Genomic DNA, 20,721 nt, shown 5'->3' on the forward strand with positions numbered 1-20,721 from the left:
GGTAGATGTGATATTTGTGGAGAGGAAGAAAACATATATTTATGGAATGCAGAAAGTAAGTCTATATTAGAGAAAGCGAGCGATTGAAGAATATTGAAGTAAAAAAAATAGTATTCGTGAAATGTTAAATAAACCAAGAGAAGATAAGATCATGAGATTTGTATTCGAGTTTTTAAGAAATACAGGATTGTTGGAAAGAATATGATAATGGTGTTTTTTTTCCCTCTAATGCAGTGATTCCCAACCTGTGGGCCACGAAGGTATTGCAAGCTTCCAACATGTTTCTCCTGTGTTCAGTTCAGTCCTTTATGTTCAATTTAAAAAAAAGTGCTCTGAGGTGGGCTGTGAAAATTTTTGAGACTTAAAAGTGGGCCCTGAGTTGGAAAAGGTTGGGAACTAGTGCTCTAATGCATATGCAGCTGCATGTGTTATTCTGTAAGCCTATGCAGTAATCATTCCAGACCAAAGGGTGGCGGTTATACGCTGAAGTGGTTTACTTCCGCCGTTAAAAGAAAAAGAAGAAGAAGCGGAAGGCTTGTCTACATCCAGGGACGGGAGCCAGACTGAAGTGTCAGGGGGAAAGTATACCTCACCTCGGATGTCACCATAAACGGATGATTGTTTCCAAGCGACCGTCGTTTTTGAAAGGTTTGGGAAAACTATACTATTAGCCAGGTAGCTTATAAATAGCAGTGTTTTGTCGTCATTAGCTAGGCTGGCTGTCAAGCGTGAGCTAGGGTGGCTAACGTAACAGTTAGCGTCAATTAGCCAACTGAGCTAACGACGCAGTAAACACTAAAACAAGCTTTGGTTGATAGACACAACAACCAAGCTTACCTTTTACATAATTATTGCCAGTATGATGTTACTTGCTCCAGCGTAGTTGCCCTGTCCACGCCTGCTTTAACAGATAATTATCCGTCATGAAAAGGAAGTGACAAAGTTGCTTTTGGAAATAACAGCTCCGTCACAGCAATAGAAACGGATATGGGTACGGCTAACAGCGCTGATAATAAATCATTAAAGGTTCAGGCTCCTTTTTATGATACTCTATGTTTTCGGTGTTGTTAAATAGGTTCAACTAATCATCTTTCTTGGTAGCTGTAATTATCCTGGCTCTGATGGGGAGACAGGCCCATTAGACGCCAGGCTCAGTTTTTTTAATCATGTGCCTTGTTATCTGTATCTGACTCGACAAAGACATTTTTAAATCGGTTTCAGTTTATTTGAGTCAAAGGATGTTTGTTTTAAGGTGGTTATGGGACATTTTAGAGCTGTAGTTTCATGTGAAGATCATCATATTTGGATCTAGATGGCTATTCTCATGAATCTAATGTTCATGCCTGGTTTCTGAGCCTGTACAACAGTAAATTCATCTAGAGCACTGGTTTTCAACTGGTGGGTCAGGACCCAAAATTGGGTCACAAAGCCATTTTCAGTGGGCTGAAAGTGTGCCTGGAAAAATATGAGGCAAAAAAAAACTATGATGTGCTTTTATTTTGAAGGATATGTCTCAGCCCCTTTGTTTCTAATCCATGCTGGACCAATTTTCATTAAAAACACATCAGTCAGGAGAGACTTAATATGAGTGTTACAATGATTTATTTTACAAGTTTGGAAACGTTTGAAATTTTGAAATGCCTCTGGTGAATAGACTCCATCATGATGTCTTTATGAAGTTAAAGTGGTAGTGTGGCCAAGGATACCCCCCTATGGAGTCTAGACACTGGTGGTGGTGATGGAAGGAGTAGGCAAAGATGAGCAAATCCAGGTGTACACTGTGCGATTTTCCTGCGATTCAGCCACAAATTTTGAGTCGCACAACTCACTCTGAAGTCGGGCTGACAACGGCCGACCAAGGCCCAACTACGACCTGATGACCTGCTCCCGACTGGTTGGAAGGATTTCTGACATGTTTGATATTTTGGTCATACGACTACAGACACTTCACAGTGAGAGCAGAAACACAAGCAGAATAAACAACTTTGGGGGATTGTTTTCCTTTGTAAACTGTCAGACAACGTCGTAAATTACCATGACAACAGCTAGAATGACTTTCTGATGCACCCCTGCTTTGATAAAGGAAATAAACTAGCAGGAAATATTTCTACCTGCGGACCTGCAGCAGACACTGATGGTAACATTGTTTGTGTGTGTGTGTGAGATATCGAGAGTTAGCAGGAGAGAGAGAGTTAGCAGGAGAGCTGTAGGTGGGAGAGAGAGAGAATATGACTGGAAACACTTCACTCTCAGTGTGTGAGACTTTTGTAAAAGGAAGTTCCATGGGTTTCTTCCACTGTCTGTCTCGACTTCACTCACACAGTGTGAGCACTCAGGTTGTGCATGGACATCGGATCGTACAGTGTGAGCACACAACACGAGCGTGATGGTCATGCGTTGTAAGCGATTCAGTCGCACAGTATGAGATGACATTCTGCCACAACTGTCGTATGGTTGGCTTGAAATCGCACAGTGTATGCCCAGCTTAAGAGACTTCTAAGGAGCAGATTTCCAAGGAGCCTGACCTGGACACTGATGAGATGACTTGGAGATGGCTTGGGTGGAGGAGGGTTGCAGCAGGTTGCATTGAAACAACAGAATGACTGTGGAGGAAAGAGAATAGATTTTAAAATATGACAGCTGCAGGAAGATTGGATTGAGAGAGGCCATGCCTGAAAGGGATTGACTCAGAGCTGAAGTGAGTACATGGCAGGACCATACCAGCCGATTACACCAGAGCAGGAAATGGAAAATATTGAATAAATATTAATTAAATTAGGGTAGTGTTCTCCAAAACAGAGATGAATAATTCCCTGCAAAAAAGTCTCAAGCTAGACAGAAAGGAAACTAGAACTCTGCAAGAGCCTACTCCATGTTTAAATTCCAAAATCTTAATGTTTCCAGAGCAGACAGGCATGAATGGTTTCAGCAGGCCCAACCAACACAGGACAACACCATTCAACAGGACAGCACACCTCAGAACGTCCAAGCCTGACCTGGAGCGAGATTCAGGACTATCAGGTTTGATTGATTCATTTTGCTTTATATTTACACAATTTTAAGTATTGTTTTGGCAATGTCAGTATTGTATTTTTCTTAAATAAACTAGTAATTTCAGTGGTTAGAAAAACTAGAATGAGCTTTAAACAAGGTCAATCCATATCAAATTTAGAGATCTGGGTCATATTTTTGTGTAACTTTTCTTCCATTGGGTCTTTTTTTTTTTTAAACTGACCTTTATTTACACTATAAGCTCTTACCTGGATTGATTTAGCCCTCCTTATCAGGCTGATGGGATCATATTCAATGCCTTCTGGAGAGGCTTATCTGTGTCTACCACTGTTTCCATAGTGCTAGGGTTCTCCCTCAGACACAAGAGAAAGGTTAACATGTTGCTTTCAAGCATGATGAGATCCATATGTTTGTCCTCCCACCCTCAGATGCCAGCTCAGGGTACCTCAGCGCAGTCGATCTGACTGATTCTGAGGATGCAGGCAGGAATGGGTCGATAGTCAGCCAGGAGCCACCTGGGTCTCAGGTGGCTGTGATGGGAGGCTCATACACTGGACTATCTCCAATGATCATCATGAATAACTTTGTCTTAAAGCAGGTAAAGTACAGCCCTTTCTGTTTGTCTCTGCCGAGATCTGTTCTATTATTACTTTTAGAGGTATCTAATTGCCTCATTACCGTTGAGCTTCTCTGCTTCCTCATCTTAACTTTTATGTTTCACCTTTCCAGTTGACAAGCAATTAAGTCTGACATTTTGGCCATTTTTCCAGTAGATTATGAAACCAGTGAGAGTGAGTCAGAGCAAAACCTCAACCCAACAGCTGCAGCACAGAACAATGTAGCACACACAACTTTTGTGATGATGATGTATTATTTAGTTCTTTTATCAGAAGAATTTAAAGATTTTGTAATCTACATTTGAAAAGGTTTTCCTGATATCTGTCAAATCAATTACATTTTAAACACGCAGATAATTTAACTACTGAATTAAATCACACTTTTTTTGGCTTAGTAGGAGTCTTAAACCAAAAGTAGTTATCTAAAAACACCAGTGTCAGTGATCATCTGATTTGTCATTTTCAACATTGGTATTGGCCCGTTTTTTTTAAATAATTGGTGCATCTCTACTTCAGTCTGCTGCATCTTACTCAAATTCCCTTTCCTAAATCTATAAAGACACATATTTATCAGCATTTCCCACACGTAGATAATACTCTGGCAGGCCACCCAGGTATACTTAGAGCCACCCAAGTGGCTGTCAGCCATTTTTCTTATGTTTTTTTTCTGTGTTTTTTTTTTTTTTACAAATTCCATAGATAACCACCTGCCATCCACATTTTTTGAGGAAAATGTTTGAGGAATGATGCCTTATGTTGAAATAAATCATCTAATGCTGCTGTTTTACCATTTTTCTCCAGCCGCTTGCTGCAGATCTCCTAATCTCCAGCACTCAAGGGTGATGGTTGCAATATGCTTTCTCATCAACAATAAGAATACACACATGCAGTTCTTCTGCAATGATTGTGGATTTTCAAGCGAAACAGTTCGAAAGGCAAGGGATGTATTTTAAGTATCTTTATATAAAGTACTTCTGAGGAGTATTGTCAAAAGAGCAGACACACAAAAATAAGCCTAATAATTAATGGTGGGGGGTAACTATCAATACCTTCGGAATAGATTTATTTTAAATGCAATTACACTGTTAGCTTAGCACAGTGGTGATATGTATATATATTTTAAATTCAATTGTATTGAAATAAATAGGCTGAATAAATTACATTTAAATTATTAATAATACAGCGACCTCCTTTCTAAGGTTCTTCAATGATTAAAAATATTAATAAATAAATACATTTTTGAATTACTAGGTTTTTTTAATTGACATATTGAAATATTTATACCCATTCTTTAAACTGGGTATAAATATGAAAAATCATGAAAAATGAGATGGTAAGATCTGGGCCAGAATGGTGTGGGTGTGTCTGTTGAATGAGCTGAAGCCATGACCCCTCATGAGAAATACAACCCTGCCATATGTTAAAAACTGTTACAACCTGAACAGAGGAAAGTTTACTAAAAACCGGCCCCTGATCTTATGTTGACCTTATGGTCAGAGTGAGCTGCCTGGCGCTGTGCCAGAGCAGAGACAAAGTCTGTTTTCTTGCGCAAACTTCTGTTATGCTTTAAGTTATCCATAGGCCACTGTGGCTGAAAGATAAGTCAAAATTACCTCACGATGAACAAAAACTGGTAACTTTCAATGAAGGCAGTGACATCAGCTAACAAAAAACTGTACTGAGATTAACTGCTCTGTGATTTTACACTGCCTGGCCAAAAAAAAATTTGCCACCTGGATTGAACTAAGTAAATAGGTATGAGCCTCCTATTGGATAATTACTGCATGGGCGATTATCTTTCAGCTGGCAATAAGTTATTTAACACCAGCTGATGCAATGAGTAACTTCTCTTTTCTTAAACAACCATGTTGAAAGACATATCCTGTGGTCGTGGAAAAGATGTTAGTCTGTTTGAGAAGGGTCAAATCTTTGGCATGCAAAAAAGGCTTCAGTTTGCTAGGGAGCATAAAGATTGGACTCTGGAGGAATGGAAGAAGGTGATGTGGTCTGATGAGTCCAGATTTACCCTGTTTCAGAGTGATGGGCGCATCAGGGTAAGAAGAGAGGCAGATGAAGTGATGCACCCATCATGCCTAGTGCCTACTGTACAAGCCTGTGGGGGCAGTGCTATGATCTGGGGTTGCTGCAGTTGGTCAGGTCTAGGTTCAGCAACATTATGTGCCCAAAGAATGAGGTCAGCTGACTACCTGAATATACTGAATGACCAGGTTATTCCATCGATGGATTTTTTCTTCCCTCATGGCACGGGCATATTCCAAGATGACAATGCCAGGATTCATCGGACTCAAATTGTGAAAGAGTAGTTCAGGGAGCATGAGACATCATTTTCACACATGGATTGGCCACCAGAGTCCAGACCTTAACCACATTGAGAATCTTTGGGATGTGCTGGAGAAGACTTTGTGCTGTGGTCAGACTCTCTCATCATCAATACAAGATCTTGGTGAAAAATTAATGCAACACTGGATGGAAATAAATCTGGTGACATTGCAGAAGCTTGTCGAAACAATACCACAGCGAATGCGTGCTGTAATCAAAGCTAAAGGCAGTCCAAGGAAATATTAGAGTGTGTGACCTTTTTTTGGTGGTGACTTTTTTTTTGGCCAGGCAGTGTATATCGTTGTAGTGTTAGGGGGGCAGGGGTTTTCCCCATTGTGGGTCAGTGACATCACCGGCCCACATATTTGCCCTGCCCTAATTAAACCTAGCCAGGAAAGAGGTGAAAAACTTTTAAACGGTCTAGATCCAAAATTCAGTCACATGTTGATCTCAGTGTTTTCACATGTTTACAGCAACCATATTCCAACATATGTAGAGGTTAAGACACAAATTTTGAATTTCACTTAACAGGGTCTTTAACTGAAAAAATACCGGTATTTTTTTTTTTTTTTTTTAGTCCATGAAAAGTGGAAATTTTAGAGATACAAGGTTTTGGCCCAACAGCAGTAATATGCGTTTAAATGCATTTTCTCTTTTAATTTTGTAATAGCACAATATAATACTGTAACTGTAAAGGGCAAGAAAAATACAGTGATTTAAGTTTCAGGCCATATCACCCAGGTTGACTAAGAAATAAGGCAGTATTGGATGACACCCCATGCCATCCCTACTTATCAAATACAGTTTTTTGTTTGTTTTTTTTTGTGGGGAACGCTTCATGCATATCTTTGCTTTTGTTTTTGTGTATTTCAGGCCATTTTGACGGTATTCATTATTAGTAGGTCATAGACTCACAAATAGCATTGCCCAGGTTTTCAAATGTTTCACTTCATATTTTCATTACAACTTCAGGGGATCCACATGCGTGGAAGGTCAGTGTTGATGATGATGCATATTGCAATGATCTTCCTAGTGATCGTAGACCAAGAGTGCAGGACACCTTGACAGCAAGCAGCTGTAGGAATCAAAAGACAGCATCTACATTTACAGCACATACCAGTGCACTTCCCTCCCTCTCTCTCTTGTTCTCTCCCAGCTACTGATTATATACTGTATATTATATAAAAGGGTTGCAATTGCACCTGGAGGGCTTTAATTATATCTTGGCTGCCTGACTATCATCTGTGTGCAGGGAATGCTGATGTATTTCTGTGGTTTTTTTTTTTTTTTTCTTCCCGTGATGCATGTTTGTTGAGTTTCTTTCTACATCTTATATATAAGGGCTGTATTAACAATGTAATGTTATAGTATAGGATTAAATGTTTATTATTTTGTCCCTTCAGCCGTCCACAGTGGCTCCCACAGAAAAACAGTGGGGTTTTCCGTCACCCATGGAAGTGATGCCTCAGTCCCAGGTTGTTCTTCTGCAGCCCATGGTACCAAATGGCAGCAGCAGCAGCAGCTCTCCAAAGATTGGTCCTGAAAATATTAAACAATCTAAAAGCTACATGCCCATCCTCAAGTCATATCCCAGAATTGCCCCGCAACCTGCAGACACTCCAACCAAGAGGGCGGGGTCCTCCAGGGTGAGGGTGAGTTCAACATCAGCATATGAGCCCAGACAGAGGAGGCATCACCACAGTCACAGGCTCTACAGCTCTCCCAGCAATCAGCCAGCCCTGCAGAGTACAGTCAAGCCCAACTCAAGCTTCCAAGCTGCAGACAACCAATCACAAGCAGCAGAGAGACATGAGCAGCTCACTGACACAGCCCTCTCAGCACTGGCAGGGACCAGCCCTCTGCTGCCCTTCACAGATGATTTCAGGACTGAGATGGACCCCATCGGGCTGCATGACGACAAAGACCAGGATGCCTTCTCTGTGGACAGTAACAAACTGAAACGATTCAGCAATACCTACAACATCCTCAACAATTCTGGCTTGCTGGGGATCACCATGCGCACAAAGCAGCTGATCAAGGATAATAAGCGCACCCAAAGCCAGCTGCAGCAGCTTCGGGAGCAGACGGCTCTGCTGTTAGAGGCTCTGAGCAGCGGAGACCCACAGCTCTGGACTAAACTGCAGCTCTCTCTGCAGCACACAGACAAGGAGCAATGGGCAGCTAAAGGTCAGGGAGTCTCGGCATAAATGACAGACACGTCCAGGAGCTCTCAATCAAAGGGTCACCAGATGATTTATGAGGTTGAAAACGTATCGCTCAAATATTTAAAAGAAAATCATTCTCTGCTTGAATTTTTGGTAAAATACTTAGCATTATAACAAAAGCAACTGGTCAAATTTAACTATACACTTTCACACTGTAGTCAGGAGAAATCAAGAAATTTAAGGTAAAAAATTCATGACTTAAACTGAAGCACATCAAGTGGAGGTTTAAAAGTATGTTGACACTTCGAACCCTTGCCTATAATTACTTTTCTGGCCTCTTTTGCTTCAAAATGGCAAGTATCACTTGCAGTAGGGCTATAGCTTATATATACTGAATTCCTGATAGCATAAAACGCATGCCTTACAGCAAACATGAGGACACATAAAGGCCTCGAATGTGATTGCTGTATACAAAAGGATAATGTTACTTTTTAAACTCAAATCCCAAGTGGATTCATGTGCCCTGATTTTTTTTTTCACTTTCCTACTAAGCATTATTCATTGACTGGGTGCTATCATGTTCATTTTTTTATTGTTTACTTTGTTTTAAACTCTTGGTAAGTAAAACTGCATGGGCTAATGTCTTATTTAAGTTAAGAGTTAAACTAACAGCTTGTTTTCTCAAAGAACTGGTTAGTAGTGGCATTTTGGAGGGACAGCAAAATTAAATATATATATTCTTTCTGAAACTAAGGCTCAATCCCAATATACCCCTGCTCCTACCACTTAAGCCTATCCATATGTGTTGCACATTTAAGTCTAGGGGTAGGGTGTCCCAGTTTTTGTTGGAATGGAGGGGTAGGTAGGCTGAAGTGCTAGGGTTACATGGCCCTTTAAACTAAGATTTGGAGGCACACTCCAAACCCAGAGTTATGGTAAATCTCCTTGAACCTTGCGATTCATCTGCAAAATTGTCAAATCTGTCTTAAATCTAGGTATGAGTACCGAAATCCTGTGCCAAAACATCCCATCCTGACAGGCCCGAATCAAAAGCAAATCACAGCTAATTTCAGTGCTTCATTTTGGTACCCCATCAACCCAACACAGCCCCCTACCTGTACTAATGAAAGGCACCAAATGCCTTAAGGAAATAACAAAGTTTATGTTTACTTGTTTTGTTTTGCTATTGGGAGTAATGTCTCTGCTCATGTTCTCCTTTCCTTTATGACTCATGATTTGTCTCTTAATGCTGCACGTTATTTGACTCACTGTTTTTAGTACTTAAATTGGTCCATGTGAGTGGACTACAGCATGCTACTCATCTAGTGCAAAAACAGTCATATCAATTTTCCACAATATTGTGTGGTTCTGTTTCAGAAAATCCACTTTTTGATTATGTGGATGGATTATTATTGGTGTATATTTATAGCAGAGAGAGGGAGGGAAAATCTTTGATGGCTTTGAATGAGTGAGAAAGCAGCACGGTCTATCAGTGAGTTCGTCTCAACAGACAGGATCATTTATGAACAATCAAAAGGGGTAGGAATCTCTAGTACTACCTCCTGTTTTTTTCATGGTTGTTCCACTGATTTGTCAGCATGTAGGAGAGGAAAATAATGTTTCCTGATTTTTATGTGGGGAAAGGTTTAGTCCCTTTAATTCTCTTGTTGCCCTCTCTGTCCCATCAGCAGACCTTTCTTTCCTGCAGCTGGCCAAAGTCACATAACATGTATTATGCACTTTAGTTCAACAGCATGGGTGAATCTAGACCTTTTTATTGGGGGACCTAGGCCCTGTGCTCATGCAGGGGGGACATGAAGTTGCACAAACATTGAATCATCATATTTTATTATATTTCTATGATTTAAATTAGGGCTGTCAAGTAATAGTCAAGGTCCACAATAAGTGCTTGTTTTTTTAAGTCACAATTAATTGCATGTTTATTTTTTCCTTTAACATACTTTGGTTAAGCCATATCAGTGTCTCCCTGCAGCCAGAGTGATGTAAAATTAGTCCACCGCTCCTTAATGTCTCATTTTACTTTAAAAAACTCACAGGCAGCTCAGTGGACAAGTCAGAAAGCATCTGCACCTTGTGTTTTCAAATATTTACCTTTTTACTGTCTTCTTATATCAATTTAAATACATAACAAATTCCTTTTTTTGTGGTAAAGTTTGTTTCATAATCTGCCTATGAAGGCAAGTTTGTTTCCAAACAGGAAGTCAGTTACCTTTAGCTCAAGAAAATTCCAGAGTGGCACAAAAACGGTTTATAATGCTAAATAGTGGTATTTTAAAATGTGATGAAAAGGGTGCAATTAATTTCAATTAACCACAGAAATTCTGAGATTAATCATCATAAAAATATTTATCTTTTAAAGTCCTAATTGAAATGTATCAATTCAGGTAAAAAAAACAAAACAATGCCAAGCTCTACTTATATCAGAAGTTAATAATGTCTCAATTCTTTTTGGCGTTTTACATTTTAACTGCACTTTAACAAATTAGCTTGGAGAAGAAATGTCTGGTATTGCCTTCAAGTCTGTTTACGTAAATGCTTTTCCCAATAACCCTTGTAATTGTTTTAAAGATGGCACTCGAAAACAAGGGGCAGGAGTAGAACTTAGAAATGGGACTGAGCCTAAGTCTAATTATTTTTGTTTTCATGTTTCTTGTCCAGACTAAAGCCATCTGACTGATGAAAACAGATCGAGCACCACATAAAATGTCTGCACAGAAGCTCCTTTTGTTAAAAGTTGGTGTTAAAAACTACGTAGTAGTTTGTGAAAGCTTAAACTGTAGCAAGTGAATTGTTGTAGCCATCTATTTCATGAATATTACTGTTTTTTTCTTTGCAGTTTCTTTGTCGTTGCCATGTTGATTCTTGCGTAGTATAATGTGGAATTATTTAAAACTTTTACACTTTGAAATGCGTTTCTTTTAGCTTCACTTTAAAGAATATTTCACTTAAGTTATATTACTGATAATAATTTAGACAATTGTTACGACTTCAAATGAGCAGTCTGTTCTGAAAATGTGAATACAAATGCTTATCTGAATGCCTGTGCCTTTTTGAACATGTCTATATTTGTACTTCATATCAATATCAAGCAGCTTAGATTGTGAGCTTCATGTGGAGGGAAGTTGAATGTCCTAAACTTTCATCCAAAGAATTAATATTTTTGTCTGAATCAATGCTGATCACGTCCAGGCTAGGAGCTGCTGCTTAAGCCATTCATGGGTCAGATTTGATATTAAGTCTATTTTTCCCTGTTGTGTTATTTATTCTTGTAACAATACACAACTTTAGCAACAATTTCTAAATTGGGTGAAACTGTAAAACTAAGAATGAGATTAGATTGGTCAAAAAGGGCAAAAAGAGGGTTATAAAACCTTAAGATAACTTCTCAGTGCTTTTTTTCCCTGTCGTGGAACTGAAATGTGCTTTGTATTGTTTCTTTAGCAACTGTCTCTTTGAATAATAATGAACTTAAAACATCATTTCCTTTCTGTCTTTTTTTCATTTGAGTTTGATTTCTTTAAACAAAGACTGACTTCAGGCTGGGGTTAAAATGCTTTTATTGGCATTACAGAAATAGACAAAATAGCTCTGGTATATTGAAATTCTAAACACTTTTCACATAATGTTTAGTATTTCAGTGGCATTACAGTGAAAGTCCTTACAGTTATTATAAAGACGCCCTTTCTGTAGCAATGTAGCAGATACCTCATCTTTGGGGTATTCAGTAAGCATGTAAGACATGAGTTATGGCACACTGTGAATAATACCCTGGATAATAGAATGGTAATCACAACCACATCCCCATCCCACTCATATAAAGCAGCACATTACCTGCGTCACACTGTCTGAGTCACATTCATCTAAGTAGAAAACATCAGGCTCAACTTGTAGCAGGATTATTATTTTCAAGCCTGGCAGTTTATGCTTTAGATCCTGTAGTTTCCTTGTCTGCTAGCCCTTAACAGAGAAGTGAATTATTGTTGCAGAAACTACCAGAAGTTTCCTGAATGTCACACTAAAGCTTCCAACAAGAAAAGTGCAGCACAAAAACATACTTGTGTGGTAATCTCAAGCACTGCATGATGCAATATAAAAGTGCAAAGCTGCAAATGCATGCACCTATGCAAAAAAGGCAGTCATACTTTGATACAAGCAAGAAGTGTATGAAAAAATTGCTGGATGTCCTACATGACCATCTTACTTGTCCTAATATTGCCTTGTCAGAGCTACTTTAAGGATACACTTAGACTACGCACTTATGTAATAGTTTCACACTAATATATGGCTCCTGTCCTTAAAGGAATGTGTGCTAACAGCTAACTTTCATGGTCTACTTTAAAGTTCATAAAGCATCCATTTTATATTTTAAATCTATCACCCCTGATCTCAAGGGAGTATTTGTATGCTTCTAATAAGACGCATTATTGTTCAGTCTTGTTTTTGTGCATCTGTGTCTTCAGAGCACATTTCCACTGTTTGCAGAGGCAGGACGAGGCCGAGGAGCCAGCGGGTACCGAAAACATCCCGAAGGTTGCTTCTCCATGGGTGTCGGTTCTCCACAAGCTGACCCCGTTGCATCTGGCACCAGGTCTGGCCTCGGGCAACCAGCAGCACCTGCTGGCAGCAGAATCCTGCGCAGACCAGACCTATGCCGAGCCACACGTAGAGCATGAGTATCAGGAACAGCTGCAGACCTGAGATTGTTCCTATGGGGGAAACAGTGAGGGAAAAATGTTTTCTCTACAGTGTCTACAAAAAGTATTCACCCCTTTGGATGTTTTACCCTTTTATTGATTTTTATAAATCACTTATGGTCAATATAATTTGGCTTTATTGACAAAAAAATAAAGAAAACTCTTTAATATCAAAAATTAAAACATCTCAACAAAGTAATCTTAATTTAAAAAAATATGTAATGTAAAAAAGGTGCATAAATATTCACCCCCTTCAAGTCAGTAATTAGTAGATGCAATCACAGCACAGAGTCTGTGTGGATAGGTCTCAACCAGGCTCGCACGTCTGGACACTGTAATTTTACTCCATTCTTCTTTGCTAAACTGCCAAAGCTCAGTCAGGCTGCACAGTGATCAGGTGTGAACATCCCTTTTCAAATTCAGCCACAAATTATCTATTAGATTGAGGTCTGGGCTTTGACTGGGCCACTCTAGAACATTTACCTCGTTATCTTTAAACTGTTTCTGTGTCGCTTTCACTAATTGTTTCGGTCATTGTCTTGCTGGAAAAAAATCATCTCCCAAGCTGTAGTTCCCTTGCAGACTGAATAAGCTTGTCCTCCAGGATTTTCCTATATTCTGCCTCATTCATTTTACCCTCTACATTTCCAAGCCTTCCATGGCTTGAGAATCATCCCCGCAGCATGATGCTGCCATCACCAAGCTTTTGGTGTCCACCAAAGTAGACATAGCATCTTGTCTGATGGCCTAAAAGCACCATTTTGGTAACATCACACCAAAGAACTTTCTTGCACTTGACCATGGAGTCTCCCACGTCTTTTGGTGAACTCTAGTCTAGATATGACAGTAGTTTTCTTCAACGGCTTTCTCTTTCCCACTCTCCCATAAAGCTTTGACTGGTGAAGAAACCGGGGAAAAATTTGTTGTTTGCAGAGTCTCTCCTGTCTTAGCTGCTGAAGCTTTTAACTCTTTCATAGTAGTCATAGGTGTGTTGGTGGCCTCTCTCATTAGTCTCCTTATTGCACGGTCACTCAGTTTGTGATGAGAGCCTCATCCAGGCAGATTTACACATGTGCCATATTCCTTCCACTCCTTGATGATTGAATTAACTGAACGCTGGGGTATTTTCAGTGCCTTGGATTTTTTTGTATCCATCCCCAGACATACTTTTCAATAACCTTTTCTCTGAGTTGCTTGGAGTGTTCTTTTGTCTTCATGGTGTAATGGTAGCCAGGAATACTGATTAATCATTGACTGGACCTTCCAGACACAGGTGTCTTCATACTACAGTCACTTAAGACACATTCACAGCACTTAGGGGATCCCTGTTTCATTAATTGTGCGACTTCTAGCAACAAATTGGCTGGACCTCTATTGAATTACACTATATTGCCAAAAGTATTCACTCACCCATCCAAATAATTGAAATCAGGTGTTCCAATCACTTCCATGGCCACAGGTGTATAAAATCAAGCACTTAGGCATGCAGACTGTTTTTACAAACATTTGTGAAAGAATGGGTCACTCTCAGGAGCTCAGTGAATACTAGCGTGGTGCTGTGATAGGATGCCACCTGTGCAACAAGTCCAGTTGTGAAATTTCCTCGCTCCTAAATATTCCACAGAAAACTGTCAGTGGTATTATAACAAAGTGGAAGCGATTGGGAATGACAGCAACTCAGCTACGGAGTGGTGGGCCATGTAAAATGACGGAGCGGGGTCAGCACATGCTGAGGCGCATAGTGCGCAGAGGTCGCCAACTTTCTGTAGAGTCAATCACTACAGACCTCCAAACTTCATGTGGCCTTCAGATTAGCTCAAGAACAGTGAGTAGAGAGCTTCATGGAATGGGTTTCCATGGCCGAGCAGCTGCATCCAAGCTATACATCACCAAGTGCAATGCAAAGCATCAAATTCAGTGGTGTAAAGCACACTGCCACTGGACTCTAAAGCAGTGGAGACGCGTTCTGTGGAGTGATGAATCGCGCTTCTCCATCTGGCAATCTGATGGACGAGTCTGGGTTTGGCGGTTGCCAGGAGAACAGTACTTGTCTGACTGCACTGTGCCAAGTGTAAAGTTTGGTGGAGGGGGGATTATGGTGTGGGCTTGTTTTTCAAGAGTTGGGCTTGGCCCCTTAGTTCCAGTGAAAGGAACTCTGAATGCTTCAGCATACCAAGAGATTTTGGCCAATTCCATGGTCTCAACTTTGTGGGAACAGTTTGGGGATGGCCCCTCCCTGTTCCAACATGACTGTGCACCAGTGCACAAAGCAAGGTCCATAAAGACATGGATGAGAGAGTTTGGTGTGGATGAACTTGACTGGCCTGCACAGAGTCCTGACCTCAACCTGATAGAACACCTTTGGGAGGAATTAGAGCGGAGACTAAGAGCCAGGCCTTCTCATCCAACATCAGTGTGTGACCTCATAAATGCGCTTCTGGAAGAATGGTCAAAAATTCCCATAAACACACTCCTAAACCTTGTGGAAAGCCTTCCCAGAAGAGTTGAAGCTGTCATAGCTGAAAAGGGTGGACCGACGTCATATTATACCCTAAGGATTAAGAATGGGATGTCACTTAAGTTCATATGTGAGTCAAGGCAGGTGAGCAAATACTTTTGGCAATATAGTTTAGGTCAGTCACTTTAAAGTGGGAAAATACTTATGCAGTCACTTATTTTACATTGCATCTTTTTCTTTAATTAGCATTACGTTGTAGTAATCTGTTTTTGCTTTGACATTATTTTTTTTTTGTCAAAAAAGCCAAATTATATTGACCGCAACTGATTTATAAAATCAATGAAAGTGTAAGATGCCTGTGGGGTTGAATACTTTTTATAGGCACATCAATAAATTCTTTTCAAAATGTTTGTTTACAGAAATAAAAGCAGCACTACCTGGTGTCAGAACTAACAAACAATACATTAGAAGCTGTATAATGTAATGTGGACAATATTTTTTAAATCCATATACAGTGCATAACAAATTTATTAGACCACCTGTCATATTTGTCTCAGAGACCATCAAGCATCATGAAGTGCTTTAATGTGGACTCTTTCATTTTCAGTGAGCTCTTGATGTTTTACCATTTTGAACAGGAATGAGGAATTTCAAACTGAATTCACCTTTTTACACCCAAATTTGAGCCGGCTCACTGGTCTTCTCTGAGAAGTCAGAAATTAATCAAGCATAACATTCAACCACTAAAACCATTTTTTCTGTTCAGGAATGCAAGTAAATAACTATAATTTGACATATTAATCAGAAATAATAATGTGCTTTACTGTTTTTTCAGTTTTTTTTGTAAATCAGTAAATTTGAAAATTCATGGATAACATTAATAATCCTATTTTAGCATTAAAAATATCATTTGGGTTAAAGAGCTTCTACATATAGGTGTATTAACCATTGCAGAAACATAAAAAATGATTTTGGTAATTACCAATGCTGTTAATTTAGGGCAGCTGTGGCATAAACCTTTCTTTGGATGGTGGCCTAATAAATTTGTTAAGCACTGAATATATATATATATATATATATATATATATATATATATATATATATATATATATATATATATATTATAGCATCTTGTGCAAACTACATTCTGGATTTTTCAGTCAGTCCTTTTTTAATTTTCTATTGTCCTGGTGTGTAGATGAGGTGTACATACAAACACTTTTACTCTGCTGTTTTGCCATGAAGAGACTTGTCAACAGCAAAAGAGGGAAAAATGTGAGTGAGAGTCTGTGATAGCAGAGAATGTAACTCAGAGAAATTTCATTACAAAAGTCATGGCTGAATATTTTGGTAGTTTTAAACATTGTGCCATTGCAGACAGAAGCGTAGAGCCACTGCTAGGTTCCCAGGTAGTTTATTTATTTTGGCCTATTATATTAAGTAAAGAAGTTTTTAGGGTGAGGGTTGGGAATAGGGGGTTTGGGTAAAACACTATCTAATTACCAGAGAATTGCCACAGTGTTACAAAGAATTGCTTGATGATTAATACATTATTACTTGGTAAATACTTTCTTAATACTACCATATTTCTGAATTAGTACCTGTAAAATGCCACCTAACTACGAGGTAATTACCACCTTCTTGAGAAATTAACACTTATTAATATAAAATTACTAGGTAATTTTAAAGGACTAAACCTAGGACTAGTCTATATTTGTCCTGAAGGATTACTCCGTCATTACTGCTGCATTTTGGGTGCTGGCTGAAACCCTCCGCCATTTAAAATGGTTTGAAGGGTTGAAAATACAGGAATTTCCATTTAAATAATGAGTTTCACTTGAATCATCACGCAACTCACCCATAAAGAAGTACCCAGTGGAGAGGGGAAGGAGAGTGAGGAAGGTGAGTGGGTTCTCGAAGGAGATTTCATACTCTACTGTGAGGAAGGCCACACCGAGAACCAGCGAGTATAAGCACGTACATGATGTGTAGATGCAGAACATAATGAAGTAGCGCATGTTTTTGTTTCCGATGCAGTTCCCGGTGAAAAAGCAATGATGGTCTCTCTTCAGAATAACTTTCTTGCACAGTTTGCAGAAGTGTCGACCGTTCAGGAGGTAGTGGGCATCCACTTTGTCCGAGCAGTGCGGCGAACACACCGGTACCACGGACTCGTTTGCGCTTTCCGCAGGATATTTAATAGTCATCATGTAGTTTCCCAAAGCATTGAACATCAAGAAAAGGAAAACAACCGTGTGAAGAGTGGTGGAGCTCTTCAGAGATGTGTCCCGGTTTGGGAAGATGGTTGGGATAAAAAAGCCAAAGTGTAAAATGAAGGTGACTGCTGTAGCCATGAAGAAGTAAGCCGGGGCAACAGCATTCAGAAGTCTCAGCTTTAACATCCGGGTGAACATGTCTGTCAGAGTCAAGACAAACAGAATAGCGAGTTAATGTTTATTCAGGAGGAACAAAATAATTATCCACTGAAAATTAACACTTAGAAAAAGTATTTCTCCTTAGTTATTACTTAGTTTTATTTAATTGAAAAGAATTTTATTTTATCCTGTTTTAGATACATTTCAATATACATAGCCTTCAAAAAGTAGTCAGACCCTCTGACTATTTTCAGTTTTGTAATGTTGCACCCTGATGCTACAATCATTTTTTCCATGACAAAGTGAAAACTTGAGGGTTTCTTAAAAAGCACAGAGGTCTCCATAATTCTCCTATGGAATAAATTTGGTACAACTAGGACTCTTCTAGGAGCTGGTCGCCTGACAAAACTGAGCCATTGGGAGGAGTGGCTTGATAAAAGTGAAGGAGGTTGTGGAAATGTAGAGATGAATGTCATCTGCATAACAGGGAAAATAGAGACCATGGTGACAGAGGATGTTTGAGGGCATTGAACCTTGGGGGACGCCTTGCGTCAGAGAGCAGTTATTGATATGAATGACCTGTTGTCTGTCCGTGAGACCAGATTTGATCAAGGAGAGTGCAGTGCCAGGGAGTGAGGAGAGAAGAATGGTGTGGTTGATGGTGTTGAAAGGCAGGGTCATATTTTTAACCCTCTGAGCCCTTAGCTATTTATTTAAACAATTCTATCTCACCTGGACTTTTTTTTCCTAAAAAGCTGATCAAACATTAACCATTGACTTGGTGCAAGTCAAGTTCTAAACACGCTTTTTCCCTAACAACCTGGGCTTTTTTAAATGCAGACTGGGATACAGACAGACAGTATGGTGGATAGAATTAGTCGCCAGCTAAAGGAATGATTGAAAAATGGATTATAATATAGGTAAAAATGTGCTTAATATCAGGGTTAATGGTGTGGGTTTAATTTTTAAAGACGCCTGAAAGTCAACGAAGTTCCAGGGTCACTAGAAAACATTCTGCAAGATCTATGAAAGCACATCATTTGAATGGCACAATGGAGGGCTTAAGAGAAAAAAACAAGCGAGTGGCTATGACTTATGTATCAAAAGTAATTTAACTTTGAATAACATGTCTCTTCTTGTCAAAAAGACGGTCTAATAGGGTTAACTTCTTAATGAAATCAGGTGTAAAAACAGATATTTAATGTATTTCATACCATAATGAAAGTTACTGATATTTATGGTGGAGTCAGGGTTCCTTTTTTTTTTTTTTTTTTTTTTTACCTGAGCCCTCAACCTTAAAAATGTTTTTGCACACCCCTGTCATCCTATGAATAAATCAAAAGAAAGAACTATAAACATAGTAAATATTTTAACACATTTTACCAAAACATTTACTGTGTTTCTTTTGCTTGTTTTGATGGCTTTCTCAACTTTTTAAATCAAACATGAATATAGGGAGAAAAAAAGAATGAGACGATGTGAACTGGGTCTTTTTGCACAGAGCATCAAGGTGAAAGAAGAATATCCTCTGTTAGGAGTGACAGCTCACAAAGATAGTGTGCTCTCATTAAATAAAGTCTGTGGCTAAGAAATCTCATTTCTCTGACAAGTATGATCTGGGGACTTTGAGGGGCCATAGAGAATACCGAGAATATCTCAGCCTCTTCTGTGATCTCCTAACCTACAGCACGAGCAGATGGAGATAGAGAGACTTCAGCATGAAGGAGGGAAGGTAGAAGCTCACACACAATCAAGCTGGTTCGTCTGGCTTCATATAAAGAGCTCTCTGCGTGTAACCCCAGTGACGCTCGTGCAGGACAATGACTGCCCTACATGACAGAAAGCAGCTCAATCAAGGACTATCGCAGCTGCTTCTCCGTCATCTCTCATACGGTGGCGTCACTCATTTCCATGACGACGAAATTTCAATGTAAAAAATGTTGCAAAGCATTGGTTTTGTCTTACCTGCAGATGTGAGAGGTCAGAGGATCTCTTCAGCACCACGGAGGTTCAGCTTGGAGCTCAGCTCGTTCATTCAAACCCTCACAAGGTGTTTCACAGCCTCATCCTCGGCTCTGCTCGTTGTTGGGGGTCTTTGCTGCCACCTCTACCGCCACCTGCTGGCCTGGATGCGTCTGTTGTATTTCCTTTTTTCATTTACGCAGTCGATATTTTAGATTACCTATCAACACATTAACTTCTATTGCAGCAGCAGTAAAAATTAACAAATAAAATAAAAAAAATAGAATAAAATAAATTTATATATATAATTTTGTTTTTTCACAGACGATCGAGCCAGTTTAAACTATTTTTCCACTGTGTAAAGTGCACTTCTGTCTCTAGTCGCTAGACTCTGAATGTGTACCAAGTCCTAGCTCCAAACGTGCCGTTTTAACTTTTGTCTCAATTGTAAGTTATCACACTTCAGACCCAATGACCAATGATTTATTTTTAGCAGCAGATAGAGGGGAGGGAGCCATTTTAATTCTTTTAGATCTTAGTGCAGCTTTTGATACTTTTTACTACAGTATTTTTACTGATCTACTGTCACCTGTGGTGTTCCACAAGGTTCTGTTTTAGGTCCTTTTTTTTTTTCTAATTATATGCTTCCCCTTGACCAAATCATTAAGAATCATCAGGCCTCCTGTTACTGCTATGCAAACAACATACAGATATACCTGCCCCTGAGACCTGAGGACCCTAAAAGCCTAGTGGCTATCATAGACTGTTTAGGTGATATTAACTGCTGGATGGCACAAAACTTCCTACATAATTCCAAATCCGAAATCATTCTTTTCAATATTCAAAACTCCTCCATTACAATCACAAACAGCCTTGGCCCATTGTCATCAAATATTAAATCAACATGCTGAAACTTAGTAGAATTTGATTCCAACCTAACCTTTGCAACACACATCAATAAAGTTATACAGTCATGCTTTTTTTTTAAATTTACGCACAATTGCCAAAATAAAGCCAACTCTCCACCAGTCAGATATGTAAAAGGTACTCCACGCACTCATTTTCCCATCTGGACTA

General features: G+C 39.4%; 2 protein-coding genes across 2 annotated transcripts; one reads left to right on the forward strand and one right to left on the reverse strand.

Annotated features, from left to right (window-relative positions):
* The first annotated feature begins 533 nt into the window (after positions 1-533).
* On the forward strand, positions 534-11,634 carry cipca (CLOCK-interacting pacemaker a). The gene is made up of 4 exons (XM_041812709.1): positions 534-648; positions 2,905-3,021; positions 3,441-3,610; positions 7,373-11,634. The coding sequence occupies exons 1-4, from the start codon at positions 615-617 to the stop codon at positions 8,174-8,176; spliced, it is 1,125 nt and encodes a 374-aa protein (XP_041668643.1). The 5' UTR covers positions 534-614; the 3' UTR covers positions 8,177-11,634.
* A 71-nt stretch (positions 11,635-11,705) lies between these two features.
* Positions 11,706-19,743, reverse strand: zdhhc22 (zinc finger DHHC-type palmitoyltransferase 22). Its single transcript, XM_041813246.1, has 3 exons — positions 19,648-19,743; positions 17,166-17,723; positions 11,706-12,861 (listed from the first exon to the last, which is right to left on the reverse strand). The coding sequence occupies exons 2-3, from the start codon at positions 17,719-17,721 to the stop codon at positions 12,584-12,586; spliced, it is 834 nt and encodes a 277-aa protein (XP_041669180.1). The 5' UTR covers positions 17,722-17,723; positions 19,648-19,743; the 3' UTR covers positions 11,706-12,583.
* Between the last annotated feature and the right edge of the window lie 978 nt (positions 19,744-20,721).

The sequence above is a fragment of the Cheilinus undulatus genome, linkage group 18 (genome assembly GCF_018320785.1).
Source record: "Cheilinus undulatus linkage group 18, ASM1832078v1, whole genome shotgun sequence".
Lineage (NCBI taxonomy): Eukaryota > Metazoa > Chordata > Actinopteri > Labriformes > Labridae > Cheilinus > Cheilinus undulatus.

Coding starts and splice junctions, on each gene's coding strand:
- cipca (XM_041812709.1), top strand. CDS start 615: ATGATTGTTTCCAAGCGACCGTCGTTTTTGAAAG. Junction 3,022..3,440: donor GCGAGATTCAGGACTATCAG/GTTTGATTGATT, acceptor TCCCACCCTCAG/ATGCCAGCTCAGGGTACCTC. Junction 3,611..7,372: donor ATAACTTTGTCTTAAAGCAG/GTAAAGTACAGC, acceptor TTGTCCCTTCAG/CCGTCCACAGTGGCTCCCAC.
- zdhhc22 (XM_041813246.1), bottom strand. CDS start 17,721: ATGTTCACCCGGATGTTAAAGCTGAGACTTCTGAATGCTGTTGCCCCG. Junction 12,862..17,165: donor CACTGGGTACTTCTTTATGG/GTGAGTTGCGTG, acceptor TTTCCCCCATAG/GAACAATCTCAGGTCTGCAG.